Consider the following 17,848-nt stretch of genomic DNA (forward strand, 5'->3'; position numbering starts at 1 on the left):
AGGGACCTAAGCTTTCGATCATAGCAGAATCTTCGTCAGAAGCAAAATGGCAAATAGGCAGAAAAAGCAACCACATACATGTAAAGCGACTTCACACAACAAGAACAGTCAGGAACAGGCAAGGGACACGAAACAAAGAAAACAAAAGGAGAGGGTAGGATGTCATGGGCAAGGAGCCCAACAGGTAAAGGGAGGGGGATTAGAGCAGGAGGATGGACAGACAAAAGGCAGGGGAAGGTTAGTAATAGTCGTGAGGGCCAGGGGGCAACCATTGAAGGAAAAGGATGAATATGGAGGCAACATCAAACAAGATAAGGAACAACAGAGAGATAAAGAAAGGTATAAAGAGTGAAATAGCAACAGCAAAGGGGGGGGGGGGGTGAGCAAACAGCAAGCCCTAGAAAGGATCTGCACAAGTACCAAGAGGAGGCAACGAAATGAAAGTGAGAGTCAATCAACAAATGCAATTAACCATATCAAAGTATGGTAATAATAATACAGCAATAATGATGATATTGACAAAACAAACTAGAATAATAATCATTAAAGCACATAAAAAAAGGGGGACACAAAGTCCATGGGAGAGAAAACGTATACTTGCAAAGCAAGTATCAATAGGCAAATTAAATACGTTTCACAGAGCTGGTTCATATGAAATCACCTTTGATTTATGATTTTACAAACAAGAATTTTCATCGCTTACCTATTTCTTTTATTACTTTAGTAATGTCATGATATTTCATGATGGTATGTGTTCTGTCTTTACATGGCAAGATAGGGTTTTTCTTTTCCATCCAGGGTCAAAGAAGAAAGTGATAGAAAGATAATTGAAAGGATAGAATGAAACACCTACTCAGCAGGCTCTTGATATAACACAAAAGCAATTCATCAGAAATGCAGTACAGTTCTAAATAATTTATCAGTGGAAAAATGAGCAAAGAAAATGGGATTTCGAGTTAAAAAGGAGTAGGAACATGAGGATCAGGCGTGATCCTCTATCTACGAGGTACATCGACCACCTATCTCATCGCAATTGACAGACTTGGGCTTGATGTGCAAACATATTGTCTAACTTCTGGTTGAGTTTCTTCAGAGACATAAATTTTTGTAGCAGTAAACCAGAGTGAAAAAGGCAAAAGGATACAATTAAATGAAAAAATAAAATGCAGGTCTCTAGACCACTCCAGTGCACGATCGAGCGAGCCAACACTAAAACCGCCCCCAGGGCCAGGCCATGTCGTCAGTGTCACTCTCGTCTTACAGGCCTACATTGTACATGTGTAGGCTACTCGTTTCGTACTCGTCATCGCCAACGTCATGATGGTCGGTCACACGAAATAAATTGCATCATCAAAAGAGCTCGTATATCAACACCACTAGATAGTAGAATCATTATTATTATCACTATCATTCCAGTCAATCTCATCCACCGCGAAACCCTCAAAATCCCTCTCAAAACAAACCTGTAAACGATTCAGACATCGCAGACCTAGCTACACATCTGGCACACAAAAATGAAATGGAGGTGGAAAACTACGATGAATACACAAAAACTATCGACGATGGCATTTTACCGTAGCAGAAAATACACAGAGTATCTTGCACCGGAAAAAAAAAATGGATGTGGAAAACTACGATGAGGAAAACTAGGTGAAAACCCGATGCGTGAAGACGAACGATGAAGACACTTTACGGTAAAAATACTTACACGGAAACAAACGAGTGGGTACGATGTCCTCGCACACACGAAGATAATCGACAAATCGTTCAATCGAAAAACTCAACAAACACTCGAACAAAAACTCACCCCAAATTGTTGCAAACAGGGTAATCACTTAATAAAAATGAGAAAACTAAACTCTCAGAAGTATGATTGTACTCTGAAAAGAAAGGGATACAATGATACGAAAGCAAAAGAGAGAAAATGAGAGAAATGGACGGGAAACCTAGACAACTTCAACGAAGGGAGAGCTAGCGATTCGAGCTAACTTTGTATACACTGTAGCTGTGTGTGTGATGTGTACAGAGGGTTGAAAGCGTTGAAAGGGTTGAAAGCGTAGAAAGCGTTGAAAGCGTCCACAGCTTCGGAAAAGCGTTCGGGGATTTCGTTGAATTCGTTGAATTCGTCCAAAATCCGTCCATGAAGTCTGGACGCAAAAAGCGTTGAAAACGTCCCCGACGAAATCAACAACGAAAAAAGCGTTGGGACGAAATTTGGACGCACTTTCGTCGGGCGTTTTCTATTGCGCGTACTGTACACGTACATCCGTAGGCTAGATGGGTTTAAAAGTCAAGAGGCATTGTGAAGAGAAACCATGCAGTGCTTGGATCAATAATGTCCAACTGTGGAAATTGGTGATACCCTGTAAATATGTCAACATATTAACTAACAGAGAAAAGAAAGGAAACAAACTGAGGCCATGTTAACTTTGCTTGTCATTGCCTTCTCTCTTTTTTTTTTCTTTCTTTTAACGAAGCGATTGAAAATTGAAATTGTGTTTTGTTTCTAATATAACTGATATCACCTGGCTTGAATGTGCTTTGCCCATGAAATTTGGTTATACATGACACTTAAGAATATTGTTAATGACAGTTTGTGGTGTGACTTTGTATCTCCCTCCATGTCCTAGCAATGTACAACTGTGTACATCTACATGTATAGTAGTCGACTGCCTTTTGCTGTTTCGTGATGTGAAAGTCATATACAGTAAATGCAAAACTTGCTGGCACCCATCGCATTTTCACTTCCCCTTTCCAATTTGCAAGTCATACTACCCTCTTAGATTAAGTATAGTTCCATGCTGCATCAATGGAATGGTAATAAAGTGTACTGCATGGAAGGAGAGCTGGGGATTTCATTTGAAACTACATGATACAAGCATTATTATATGTCTTGAAAGATGAACAGATTAGCCTCTTATATACCCAGGTACTGTTAGATGCAATTTGTTTACTGTGCTAAGCCTTTTCTTCAGACTTCAATAATCCTTCCAAACTGGACCAAGTAATACAGTTAGTTAGCCCACTGTGCATTTCTAACCTGTAATTGTCTGTTTTGTGTCGCAGAATACCTTTAAATTTAGAGATTTGGTATTTGGTTGAGTTCTGTTCAGCGGCACATATTTTTCAAAGTCACTACATTACCTCCGCGAGAACAAGAACATTTTCAACTGTGCCTTGTTGGATCAGTGCCGATTCTATCCTGTCATATGTCCTCACTCTAGATGCTTCTGAGAAGGCACAAACTGATGAAGCTGTGCAGTGTGATGGGGACAAGCCCTTGGAGGCCACCTTCAGCCAGGCCTCGCGTGTCACCAACAAGGTCCGCCGCCGCATCGTCAACAGGGCCATGAGGAACATCAGCTCTGCCCAGAAGCGCAGCAAGGAGACCCTAGACAAGCTGCATGTTGCTGTTGACCTGGTGAGTAGCTGTCGCCTGCAGCGTCCAAAGCAAAAGATTCAATTGTAAAATGTTTGTGGAGGATATGCGATCTTGCTTCACATATCCCAAAAGGTCATGTAGGTCAATTTTCCAATAAACCTTAAAGTATACTCTATCAGCTATTATTGGAAGTGAGGGACACTCGGTTGTTACAACCATCATATGCTTTAATCTGTGAACCTTTTTTTATGTCCGCTTGTATTGTACATGTATGTTGAATTGCCAAATAAATAATAATAATAATGATAATAATAATTAACCTGCTCCATCCAAACTTCATTGGCAGGTATGCATCTAGATGATTTAAATTGGTACACTTGTAAATAAGCTTACTAGCACTGTTCTCAAAAGGTATCTAAGTTTGAACTTAACATTGCATGATTAAGGGAGGAAAGAACAATCAAGTAATATGAACAAATAATCTTTGTGTGAATACAGGGGTCAAATATGTTTTCATCATCACATTCCAGCTGTAGGACAGATGTCTCAATATGGGAGGTGGGTGTTCCTGCACTAGAAATGATTCAGCAGTAATCTACAATGTATAGTTGGATTAACCATGGTCACGTTCATCTGTAGTAAGGAGATAAGTTGGCTTCATTATTGTTGTGTGTTCCTCTGTCACTGTCAACCCACCACAGATGGAGTACACAAAGCAGCACATGATCCAGCCAGCCAGCCAGGCCGTCCAGGTGCGCATCGAGACTACGCAGCATACCCTCTGGAAGACCTGGGATGAGTGGACACTGGAGGAGGGAGAGGAGAAAGGGACAGCCACTGACGAAGTTGAAGCCACCGTAAGACCTTGACCAGCTGACCAGGCACTAGCTGCCAAAAATGAATATAATTTCTTTTTGTCATTCCTCTCTTTGTTTTTTAATATTCAAAATTGCAATGGTCAGTTTAAACCAGGCTTGCATATCACCATGCAAGTTTCTGTACATCACAAAGAGAATTGTTAGCAATTCCTGTTGAAAGAAAACCCACACACACAAAGAGTTGTGTAGCAAGACAAACAAAAAGAAACGGAGTGTATTTGAGAACTTACATGATGTGTTCTTGACCGAATGAGCATGAAATGTGTGAGTAGTGGAGTGAATCATCTTGTAACATTGTTGAGAAGAAGATGCAAAAACACAACTTCAGCTTAGTAGGGTTTTTGATATTACAATGATGGTGCAAACATTTGGATTATAGTAGGAAGTAATAAAAAAAAATCATTTCAACTACTTTATGAAGGGCATGCATTAAATGGAGAGACCAACTTTTCTCATGAAATTTGTTTCATTCCTTTGTTGCAAAACAAGTGAAAATGTGTCTATACATCAGTCTGTAAAATTAGAATGTCATAAATCCCAAACTTAGTAGCTCTATTTAACGCGTTGAAGACGAGTCTCGAGAATACTCGAGCAGGTGTTTATGAGAAATGTGTGTTATAGCAAAATCAGTTGGTCCTTACGGGGTTAAACGGATTGGGATAAACTTGCTGAGGAGTAATATGTTCTTACATCAAATGGCAGCAAGAAGTAATATTTTACCTAGTCAGCTGAGAGTGTGGCTGCTGCATTCAGTGCAGCTTCAAACTAAGAACTTGAATCTAACAGGATGAAGAATCTCCCCATTTTAAACACTTTGTTATCTGCACAAACTTGCAAATGTAGCCAAAGTGCACCATGTGTCTCCTTCAAGCATGGTTCTTGCCTGTACTTTAAAACCAGAAATTTCCGCATGCTTTTGCGAATTTAGCGAAAATCCAAGATCTGCGAAAGTAAGATCTGCATGAAAGGTTTTGTCTCCACAATGCTATGAATGCCAGTGGCAGTTCGCAAAATTTTCATGCTGCAAAGAAGGATGCGGCTCCAATTTGTGAACGTTTCTGGTTTTTACAGTATATTTGGTCCTAATCCTGTGCCTCTCCTACTTCTTTGCTGCTGCACAGAATGGTGAACAGAAGACTCTCGCCATCGCCCGCAGCCTTGCCAGTCGCCTCAAAGTCTTGAGCGGCAACATCGCCGGATGTGTCCGCCTCCTCCCGCAGAGCCTAGCAACCAAGGTGGAAGAGGGGCGCGACCTGGCAGAAGCCCTTTACAATTCCCTGGAAGAGGTAGGTTGCTAGAGATCAACTGGTATTTGAATTCCTCATCAATGCTTCATCATTGTAAGGAATATCCTTCATTGCCCCCACCCCCCCCCCCCAAAAAAAAAGTAGCGAGAATAGCACTAAATGCAGACGTATCTCTTCCTCTAGAGAGAAATGCCGTTCATGTCTTCTCTAAGAGCATGGTATATTAACCCTAACTAGGCCGGGCTATTTAGGTACTTGATAGAGCCGGGGGGGGGGGGGCTCCCAGGCCCCCCTCCAGATCTCGGCCGTAGACTGCGCGATCGCAACGAAAATTGGCACACACATTGCCTATGATGTAATCTAAAATACCATGAAGTTAATTTGTCAAAAAAATCATCATTTATGCTAAATTATGCTAATTTATGCATGATGATGCATAAAATCAGACTATTTGGTATAAATCACACAAAAAAAGCTCAAAACAGGCACATTTTTTGTGTAAATATTCTTTTTAGTGTCCTTAGCAAATGTGATTTAAAAAAATTGTGATATCAGAAAAAATTCTTAATTATTTTATTGTTTTTTTGAATTTCTTATGTATTTCATTGTTTTTTCGACTTTATGTTTTTCATTGTTTTTCCGATGAAATTTGTCCGCGACATCGCTCCGAACAAGAAAATATGTTATTCATTGATTTTAATCAATAAAACACCAAAATAATCATGCTTTTATGAAATTTGCCAGTAAGCACAGTGTGCATTGAAATTGTACACGAATTAACGTTTTCAAGCAATTTTTGGTCTGACATGCATGTACATATTTATGCGTAACTTCGGAACCGCGTGCCCGGGTGTCGCAAATTTGGTGTCAAAAGATGCGGGAGACTCGAAAGAAAAAAGTCATGAAACGTCGCGGTGATAGCTTTTTGCGATTGCGATACATCGCGCAGAACGTCGAGGGGGAGAGGCCCCCCGGCCTAGTTAGGGTTAAAGGTAGTTAATGAATCAAGACTACTTGGCTCAGTCAGTAGCGCGTCTGCCTCCGACCCAAGCGACCCGGGTTGAAACCCGAGTCTGGACTGAGCAACGTTGTGTGTACATGTAATCATACCATCCCCTCCAGCAAGAGGCAAAACACTCTGTCCCTGGGATAGGACATAAAATGGAGGTCCTATGTGCGAAAGAGTCACAACTCATGCACGTAAAAGATCCCGCTTCATTCATTCATTGCAAAGAGCAGGGTATTTAACCGGGTGAAGTGATCCTGCCTCACATCCAACTGGACCCCATGGAAGACCAACTAATCCATAGCTGAATATGGGCTATCCAGCCATCTTCTCAGATGGAAAATGAACAAACAAAGAGGTCAGCTGTCTTCCAGCGATGATGTGTGAAAAAAAGAAGAAATAAGAAACTAGAAAAACAATGATTTTCATGTAATTTTCTTTGCCTGTTTTGTAATATGAAGCATGTGGCTGGGACGACCAAATAGGTCAGGTGACACACTACAAGTGCATAACTCAGGAGAGCTCCTGGTACAATGGTGGTTGTTGGTACAATGATGGAAGATTCTTGTTTCAGGAACGTAGTGGCAAATGGACTCCTTAATTTAGAACCTTTGTAGATCCCATGGAAAAGGAAGGTCAACCACTTTACAGTAGCAATATGCAAATTCTATGTATTTGTAAGTACTTGCATCATCAGTCTTTTTGTTCAGCCCTCAAGAATATAATCAGATCCATGAGTAGTGTAGTGCAACAATGATTAAAGAAGATAAGACATGACACATTTATCTTGACTTTCAAATCAAACAAAATTTGTGATGGAGTATAACATTCAATGTACACTCATTCTTGTTTATCTTCATGATGTTCTTTGTGTATTATCAGTTCTTCTTTGAGATATTTTCTCTGTTCACTTGTTTCATACTATCCTGTGTTTACTTTTTGAGAAGAATGACATGACAAATTATTCAGCAAGAATGTAGGTGAGATTTATCAGTGTACATTGTTTTGATGATAATTCATATGGTCGTAATGCATAAAGAGCTGTTTCTGTTACGGAATAAGTAGCAAGCAATTGATGAAGTTGAGAGAGAGAGAGAGAGAGAAGACATCCATGAAGTATCACATGGCATGTCATACTTCTTTGCCCAGGTCCAGACTGTCCGTGAGCTCCCCTCCAATGTGGTCAGCTCGGCGAAACAACAGCTGAACAGACTGACCGACATCACCATGTCTCTGGCGGACTTCCTTGTGTCGTCGACTCCTCTCCAGTGGCTGGTAAGTCAAGACTAACTACATTTTAACATCACATTTCTTCTTTTCCTGCTGTTTTTCTTTCTGTACTTCCTTCTTTCTTTCTTTCTTTTTTTTTCTCTCTTTCTTTCTATTCTTTTTTTCTTTTTTTCTTTTTCTTTCTTTCTTTCTTCTTTCGTTCTTTCTTTCTTTCTTTCTTTCTTTCTTTCTTTCTTTCTTTTTATCTAGTATCCCTCATCTTCTTATATGTGATCATACTGTTTTTCATATGCATGCTTTTAGGATTTTCTTCTCATTTTATCTTCATTTTAGAAAAAAAGAGGAAATGGTAATTTTAAAATAGGAGGAAACACATTTAAACCCTTCATGCAAGCATTCTTTCAAACTAAAAAACACACAAGCAGAAGTTCTTAATCCCCTCCCCCCCCCCCCATTGAAAAAAGAAGGGTAAAAAACAGAACTCCCACCTCAAAACATTTTCAGTAGTTTCAGAAAACTTGTAGGCACAAGCAGTGTATAAATACATTCTTTCAAACTAAAAACACACAAGCAGAAGTTCTTACTCCCCCTCCACCAGAAAAAACAAAAGTTTTGTCAGTAAGTTTAGGAAAGTTTTAGCCACAAACAGTGTATAGATACATGTGTGTTGTTGTTTTTAGTATCTTTGTAAACATCAAATTGAGAAGATTTTAGGCTGTTCATTTCTCTTCAAATTGTCATCAGACAATGTTAGATATTATGGTCATCACAACAAATTATGCAGAAACTGGACATTACGAACACAGTAAGATACCCTACTCTAGTAATTGATTAGTAGATGTGCTGTGTAAGTTTAAACCAAACTGATATGAACCTTCTGTGGAGTCATTCACTTGTGATCATGTTTTGTGTTGAAGCTTTCACCATAGTGTTCTGATATTCTGTGGTTGAAACATTGTGTCCATAAAAGTGTCAATTGGGTGCATGTGGTACCACTTTATGTGTTGATGAAGCTTGTGCGGCAGCTAATTAGTACCAATTTCATGACCTTCATGCATCGCTGTACACCGTCATGAATCGAGTGCTTTATCTGGTGTAGGTCTCTTTCATGGCCGTATTCGAATGGGAGTTCCAGAGTTTTTGATCTGATGTTCTCCTGCTTGATGTGTGTTTGAACATTAACAAACACTTCATGTTGGATTATCTACTGGTATATTTTGGTGGGAAGGCGGCATGCTGTGATAACCTTGCTCCCTGTCTTCAGACTGACACTGCACTCAGGAGTTTGTTATATTTTGAAGGAAATGGCACTATTAGTGACATTCACACATGCCAATAAGATGGGTAATGATGACATGCTCTCACAGTCTTCTCTTTAAACAAAAAAACAAAACAAAATCAAAGCAAAACAGATTAGGAGGTGTATGACTTGTTAGTAGTCATGATGATAATACATTTATAAACATAGCATTAGAGATGTGTGGCAGGTAAAGCTGACCCTATTGTTGATAGGTATGTATTATGACTGTGAATGCAGAAAATCAAAAAGAAATATCGATCAAAGGAATCGTGAGAATACGTATGTAGTCATAACAAGCAGGCAAACATTGATGGTGCTTTGTAGGGCAGGTTGAATTTGTTTGCATTTTTCCACCGATGCTTTGACTAAAAAGCAAAGCAGATTATGGATAAGTGACCGACATTTTGTTTACCGACATTTTGTTTTTTCTTGTTGACAGACAAAATAAGTGGCCCTGTGAAAAATAGGCACACTCATCCCCTCCCCTCCCCCCCCCCCCCCATAGAACAAGGTTGACAAAGTATGAATGTCGCTTAAATGCACAAGTTTAGGTGATGGAGGCCTGTTCATTGCTATTAAATGTACAGTAGTGCGGCAGAGATGATAATAGCATACAAAATGGTAGATTTTGTGACGCAGACGTACAAATGTCTGAGCTACACGTAGTACTGCTTCATCATGTCATGTGAATACATGACTCATTTTGACACACTCATTCAGGTCAATGTCCTTACTTACACACACACACACACACACACACACACACACACACACACACACACACACACACACACACACAAAGGTTGCTGGACATGTTGTCTTGGTTTTCTTCTGGTGGCAAATTATCATGTATCTGGCATTGAAATGGTACAACTTGTGTAACTCACTGGGTAGTTTGAGGCAGTAATAACACAAGAGTGAGACCTGGTAGTGATTATGATTTCATCATACCTTCGCAAGGTCGAGCTCTCAATATTCATGTTTGTATGTCATTGTCTTTTCTCTCAACATTTTGTGCACTGCAAAGTGTAGAATTGTCTGTGATCACAAAATTGTCTCGAACTGACAGTTTTTTATTCTTTACACACTGCTATTTGCACAGTATCATTTTCACACTACACTTGTTGAGCAGAGTGCCAGAGTCTGTATTCGATCTTTCTAGCCTTGAGAAAGAGGCTGTCATGTTGCGATCAATTCTTGGTATCAGATGTAGAAGTAAAACATCATCACAGCTTATAATCGAACATTGAGAAAAAAAAAAAATCTGTCCGTGGGCCAATTTAGATAAGGATTTAGTTGATGCAGTGACAGTATGCAGAAGCATGCATACATTGTACAATGTATAATTCACCTTCCGAGTAGGTAAAATGGTTGATTGAATTGTGATTTTATATGATACCGGTACTCATATCTTTAGTCCCATTGATAACTGTTAAATCAGAAGATTAACACTTCCAATTCTGTAGCTCTTTTAAAGTTAGAAATGCCAGAAGAAAATATGGGGTTAAACAGAGAATACTTTGTAATTGTTGGCCAATGAAGTAAAACTTAAAAGACAAAATGCAAATTGGTGGGGGAGGGGGGGGGGGGGGGGGGATAGGGATAGAAATACAACTGTCTTTAAACACAGGCTTCCTTTTTCAATTTCGGTTGTGCTGTTCAACTGTACACATGATACTGTTCCAAAGTTCTGCATGAAGACATAAAGAAGCCATTCTTTGAATAATTTGCATAGTTACAGCATACTGATATTTGGAGTTAAAGACATTACATGTGTTCTGAAATTTTATCAAGCACTCTTTTCATCAGTTATTTTCTGATAACATCAGACTCGCTTGATTTTACTTGAAAAGAACACGTAAAGATAGTATTTTGTAATTTCCTTTACAAATGTGTACTAACAAGATACTTACTATTGACATTCGATGTCCTGACAAGTACCTCATACATAAAAAATGGTGTAGGGGATAGAAATCATATATATACATTCACAGTAACTTTGTGCAAAAAATATTAGTGCTGTAGGATGAATGTATACACAGCTATGCATGACAACTCTTTGACAAGGAATGAAACAGATTTAAGATGCAGAGAGAGATAAAGAGAGAGAGGGAGGCTGACCTTGTGAGTGCTGCATTGTATTCAAATTCTTGTTGTTGATATGAACTTGCAGATTGATAATTATTGGTGATAGTACAGGTGTTTTGTCTGTTACAGTGGTCTTATTTGAGTGACTGAGTCATTTGAGTCTCTGGGTTGCAGATTACATGATAAGCTTGCTGTAGATTTTTTATCATATGATGTGGCCTGAGCATCAGGTCACAAAGGTGTGCTTGCCGTGCGCTACGCATGAGATATATCTGGAAATTCTTGCCATGGGAATTGGTGCCCCACCCCTACCTTTTAAAGTGGATGGTATCTCTAGCGACAGCCAGCCCCCGAATGAATCCTTGCCCTCATTCCTTTGTTTGCACAATGCCCAGGTACCAAGCAGCGCGAGGACATACTTGGCCTCTTACAAGTCTACATCGAATGGGCATGTCGCTGAAATACAGACCCCATCACCCTTGCCATGCGGACAGGACCACAGCTATGCTAATAGCAAGCCTCCATCCCAATGACTAAGCAACCAGCAGCCATACTCAGGAACATTTAAAGGTCTTCCCATGGCTTTAGGCACCCTCATCACAGGGTATCAGCTTACAGAGAAACCAAACCAAAAACTGCATCCCAAGAGTTGCTCCCCAGTCACGAGGCACAGAAAAGTCGTCCGCCATCCGCTGGAAACGGGTGAAATCTGGAAGAGGGCAATGAACAAAGGACTCAGCTCTGGTTCCTTGAAATCCCTGCAACAGTCTGTATGCCCTTTTCTCCCAACCATTCACCTCAAGGCATCAGTACGTATAAGCATCAAGGTGCAAGAACACGAGGACACCCAGCAGCACTATCAGTTTGGTGTGAGCGCATCTTCACTGGTATACATCCCCCATCTCAATCAGCACTGCCATCCCACTACCATGGTCTGCAGGGCTACCCATGTATTAGCTGCTGACTGACCTCTCCTTGTCATGCTCTTCCCCCCCTCTTCTTCTGCTTCTTTTTTTTTTAATATAATCATTTCTGAAATTAATATTATGTTTGTTTTTGAGGCATTCAGTGCTACATTTATGCCGTCTGAACCTGGAATATCTTAGTACAAGTCACATTTTGAGGCAAATCAAAGATTTTATACATGCTGTAGCTTTGTTTTGTATTTGTCAGCATTCTTGTTTGGGTCAAATTTAAACTGCATTGTCTTTTGAGTGCATATTATGTGTTTGTATGTTTGTTCGGATGTCTTTGGTACCTGTGATTTTTCAGAGAAATTGTATGTTTCAAAGTTGTTGTTTTTTTACATGGTATATTGTACGTAGATGATGTAAACCTGATTTTTAAGGAAAATTTAAAGGCTTTGACAGAGTGTTCATGATAAAAGAAATCATAGTTGCTATTACATGCACAGATGTGGAAAATTTTGAACTGTTAACCAGAATATCATTTTAAAGCATGCATTTTGTGCAATTTTTGCAAGTGAATGGCCCTTACAGTACCAGTATGTGATGTTCCCAAGAGGGATAAAGTTTGCAGTGTTTGTACAACATAAACACTTTAATAAATAATGCTGCACAGTTTGTGTTTGTCTTCATACACAATTTGCTCAAGATTGTTTTGGTGATTTGGGATGTTGTAATATTCTATTACTGTCTGTTTATATTCTCTTGTATTGCTGTCATGTCAGTCCCATCATATTCTTGTCTTCTTGCTCTCCACACTTCTCAATTATGCATTGTGTATTATACATAGTGGACTATGCAAAGCATTTCATAATGTGAACAATGAAATATATTGATGATCTAAACAGTGACAATTTGCTTGTTTTATCAGGTTTCTCATTCTATCAGGCTACTGAAAAAAAAAAATTAAAGAGCTGGGACCTGCTAGATTACGTTTTTTCATAAAGGACTTTGTTACAATTACGTTGTATGTATATCCATCCTTAATTACAAGGTCCCACTGTACCTTTGTTATCTTTAAATAGTGGAATTGATGGATTTTGGTGTGTTCGCACATATTCTGCAATGTAGATTGGCGTTGATGTGTTATATTTCTTCAAAAGTTCTTGCACCAAGTATTGTATTTTAATCATCATTTCTCAAGTGCAGTACTTTGTTGAATCAGTAATGATCTGTAAAGATGTTTTGTGATATGGATTTTCATTGATGATTTCTTGACCGAATACTAACATTAATACCAAAGTGTAATATATTTTTGTGTTTAGATAAGTGTGCTCATATACAAAATGAAATAAACACTTGTTTCTTAGAGTTCCAACCTTTAAGTCATTATTTGCAAGGGAATGAGTCACAATATGAGAAAGGAAAAGTGTTTCACATGAGGTGGTTACTATTGAGAATGATTTTGTTTTGTCTTCCTTTTTATATGACGAGATAGCGCAATACATTTATCTTCAAACAAGATTTCGATTGCTGATATGCTTACACTCTGTATATGTACAATGTACTTACCAGTAATCTTTATGCTGCCATGTATGTATCAAAGACCTAGTGATAATAAAATTTCTGAAGTGCTGACATCTCCTGTGTTGTCATCTGTGCAAGAAGTGCAAGAATGTTGTGTGTCACAGGTCAAATCAGAGTGTGGGTGAAGCTGAGTGTGCAGTGAGCATTTCAGACTTTTGGCATTGGCTCTAAATAGCTAGCTGACAGTGTGCTGGTACATCAAATGTAACTATTGCAGGAATCTTAGACATTTGATTTGTCCCCAGTAGTGGAAGAAGGGAGGGGGACTTCTTTCCAATGCTGTCAAAGAGCTATGATAATTACAAGTATGTTTTTATGTATGTGTGTGTGTGTGTGTGTGTGTGTGTGTGTGTGCGCACGCACGTTTGTATTTCTTGTTTGTTTTGTTTGTTTTTTACAAGTACATGGCTTCTATCAAGGTAATATCAGTAGATTCAATTTCATTTCACCTCCTTTCCTTTTCTTTACCTCCATTTGCCGTGTGAAGCATATTGATACAAATATCTGACTAGAAAAAATATTGGTAAACATTTTCACTACTTAAACTCTTTGATGAAAACAAAGTAAAGTTTCAATATACTGTGGTGACTTTTTAAAGGAAAGTTTTTGTCAGTCCGAAATCTCTGTCCGTATTGACAGATATAAGTTTGATGACTTTTGCAGAATTTTACCACCAGGAAATAAACCTAGTTACTCTTTTTTCTTCACGATCTTGACAAAAGGGTCATTAATTAAGGGGATAAGTCGGGTAGAGTATTGCATTATGTAAAGGACAACATACAACATATCCTGCACAGTGATAGGGGAAGAACAGAGCACACCCATGCTTTGCAAACCCATGCTTTGTGTAAAAGATCAGAGCATGTGAAGAAAATCTAGCAAGATTTACAAAAGAAGCTTTGCTGTCCTGTAGATTTATAGGGTATTCAGCAGTAACAAGAAATTTGCAATCTTCCTCTATTAAAATCAAATGCTGAGAAATGATGTGGTCCCATTTGTGAATGTGTTCAGAGACTGCTACTGATTGGTGACTAAGGTGATTGATTGATATACAAAGGAGCTGAATAGATAAACAAGCACATGATAAAGGATTGGGAGGATTAAAACCATTTGAAGTGATGACAACTACAACAATTTTATAGCAAGAACTCTTCATGTGCCCTTGTGTACAGGGAAAGACTTGTAGCCCTCCCTGTCTATCAGTGTGTTTTACAGGCTGCAGTGGATAGTGATCTCTGAGTGAGAGAATAGAAAATGAGTAAGCATCCTTCATAGTTCTTGATTGGTAGGATTGACAGCCAGGATTGTTGCACATTTACTGTCATGGTGTGATTGAGACCGACTAATCTGTTATTACAGAAAAATGCAGATATTCACAGTTCCAGAAATGCTCCAAAATTTATTCATGGGAGTACACTGTATATTATGATCAAATACAGAGATGACAGATAGATGCAGGTACATGTACCAAATATATATTATTTGTGTTTGTGAGAAAAACAGAGCAGAAATGGCATTGACCTTGTGACTTACAAGGCTAACTCTTTTAATAGAATATTATGTGTATAATATGCAAACAGAAGTTTAGAATACATTGGTCATCCCACACATGTTTCATAATTATACACACACACACACACACACACACACACACACACAAGCACATGCACAGCAATCCAACACTTTTCAAAACGAGTCGTAAATGAAACCTAAAAGTGAACCATGACTGTCCACACCTTTACCAGTGGGAGTAGAAAGTGCCCAAATCAAAGACATCGCACTTTGTGAACATATTGTAAAACTGCTGACTAAATGAAATCTTATGTATACTGCATCAGTTCCTTACATCAGGGTTTTAAAAAAAAAAAAAAAACAGATGAGACACTGTACTGTATTAAGAAAGTCTGCCCAAAGCTGGAGGGAGGGACATGGGAGAAATATTTTCAGTAGCTGTTGGCATTATAAATAATCTTTCACAGCAGCATCAAACATGAAGATGTGCATTAAACCCACACACAGTGGTACAGCTAGAACTCTTACCCATCAAGTTCTTACATCAGTAGGCCAATGGATATACACATGCCCATAATGTCCATGATAGCACACTCACAGAGAACAATGTTAATCCCAGTCCAGCCCACCCCTCCCCCATTTTATTCAATTATACAACTTTGCTGCTTTTAGTTTGTGATAGAAAGCAATTGTATGGAATTAACCCCATTTTAATGCACAGTCCTCCTGCTTTGCCATATTTTGGGCTGTAATCATGAAAAATCCACAGTAGAAATTGATTTCCTCTTACTTCACCTCCACGAACATGTACTATTAAAGGTTTGTAGTTTTCTTTTCTTCTTTTTTTCTTCTTCTTTTTTTTTTGGGGGGGGGGGTAGTTTTGTTCTTTTTGTTTCTTTTTTTCTGGAAAAAATATGGCTAATATTGATGAATCATGGTAATGTTTCTTCAAAGTTCATTCAGAAAAGTTCATATAATATTATTATTTATTTGTACATGGATGTATGTTTTAACCGTATAATAGTGCATTTTACCCATTGTGCGTATGAGCAGTGTAATGAAGGGAGAATTGGCTGTTTTATAAGAATTTGTCTGTACTTTTGTTCTCGCCCACCAAAGGTCCCAGATGTGGACATCGACTCCATAGAATTTGACTACGTCATTGGGTCGGACGAAGGCGACTTTGACATCCGCAGTGACACCTCAAGCGACATCTAAATTTTGTGACTTCGCGGCAGATTGTGTGCGATGATGATGATTTTCCCTTGAGCAGATTTCGTAGGATTTTATGCAATGTTACACTCTGTGAATTTTGTTAGGCTCTTTCTGTGAATGTTTTTTTGTTCCTCCAGTAATGAAAAGCTCAAGTTTGCATGTATTTCAAGCAATCACGATTGTATGTGCACTTTCCTGTGAGAATGTCTCTGTTTAGCTCTTTTCACCTTACTGTTTTTCAGCCTGTTAGCACACTCGATGCATCTGTAGCCATCTAAGAAGTATGTGGGGAGCTATCTAATATCATTATTACATAACGGAACTCTAGTATTATAATGGAAGATTGCATTGTCAGAGCATAGCCTTGCCGAATATGGGAAGTCTTAACTGACAGGGAAATGTAGTTCGGTCTCCAAATCTACAAGGATGCTTTGCACAAATCCATCATGTAATTCCTTTGTGTGCCTCATTTATTTCCTGCCCATAGGTTTGTGTGTGAAATTTGTGCACATTTAACTCATTGGCACAGAATTAAAAGGTCTTTACTTTTAAGAGGGTACAAGGTTAAAGAAAGCAGAAACTTTCTCATGGCACATTGAGACTGTCACCTTGTCACTTACGATTATTCTGTAAAAGTTCTCACAGTCTTGGCACAAGACAGTTTATGTCGTACATGTAGACTGTTTTCAGATTTTCCAGTTAGATTTTGGTGATATGCTTACTTGATGCAGTATACTGCAGAGCAGATGATCACAACAGAGGCATTAAATTTTAATAGTTTCCAGAGCATGTTGCAAAGCCAGCTAAAGATGCGGAGTTCATATTCTGTGCATCACTAACTTTTTGTTACCTCTTGCACAAGGAATGTTCACCTGTAGTTTAAGTAGTTCAAGAGTAACTTTCAACAACTACTCTCCCATGGCTTATATCTGTATTTCCATGAAAAAGTTTGTGACATTCTATATGCTTGGAATGAGGTACAACTATACAATGTTTATGGAAAGGGGAAGATATATTGTACTACATGTATACTTGAATGCTTTGTTGATATATTTTGGCATTTGATTATGGTGATATTTCTAAACAGTCTTGCATGATGTTTGATGTGGATCAAAATGTTCCCGTGCACTGAAGGACAATAATAGCTAGTATAAAAGAAGAAATGGTGACTACGGTATAGTTGTCTGTTGCAGTCAAACTTAGACATTCCTCTGAATAAGAAAGGAAACATTGTTGTGCTAGATCGAATACTCTTCTTGCATATCCCATGTATGAAGTCAGCTTGATTTATATTTGATAATGATTGATATTGATAGTCCATTACTTTTGGGAAAATAAGTCAATATGATACACTTGCTAACCTGTTCAACAACAACAACAAATGATTTTATGTTATTGTCTTCATTTATTGCTTACTCAGCTTAAGGAACATGAATATGAACTAAAATAAACCTACATTATAAATTGGTATATTTATTAAAAACGTATAAATGCACAT

At 38.5% G+C, this 17,848-nt stretch overlaps 1 protein-coding gene across 3 annotated transcripts in view; it reads left to right on the top strand.

The window, feature by feature from the left end:
- The window catches only part of LOC139739756 (perilipin-2-like), a 36,501-nt gene extending 18,902 nt beyond the window's left edge, over positions 1-17,599 (top strand). For 2 of the 3 annotated variants that reach the window (XM_071650352.1, XM_071650353.1), the window contains exons 5-9: positions 3,225-3,421; positions 4,084-4,239; positions 5,382-5,546; positions 7,663-7,788; positions 11,527-12,003. In XM_071650352.1, coding sequence (XP_071506453.1) covers positions 3,225-3,421; positions 4,084-4,239; positions 5,382-5,546; positions 7,663-7,788; positions 11,527-11,664 — 782 coding nt within the window. In that variant the 3' untranslated portion in view covers positions 11,665-12,003. Of the gene's footprint in view, positions 1-3,224; positions 3,422-4,083; positions 4,240-5,381; positions 5,547-7,662; positions 7,789-11,526; positions 12,004-16,254 lie in introns of those variants that run through there. The other variant, XM_071650354.1, reaches the window with a different exon arrangement.
- The last annotated feature ends 249 nt before the right edge of the window (positions 17,600-17,848 follow it).

Source organism: Diadema antillarum, unplaced genomic scaffold, assembly GCF_040938485.1.
Source record: "Diadema antillarum isolate AM-2024a unplaced genomic scaffold, OU_Dant_1.0 seq00000815_RagTag, whole genome shotgun sequence".
NCBI lineage: Eukaryota > Metazoa > Echinodermata > Echinoidea > Diadematoida > Diadematidae > Diadema > Diadema antillarum.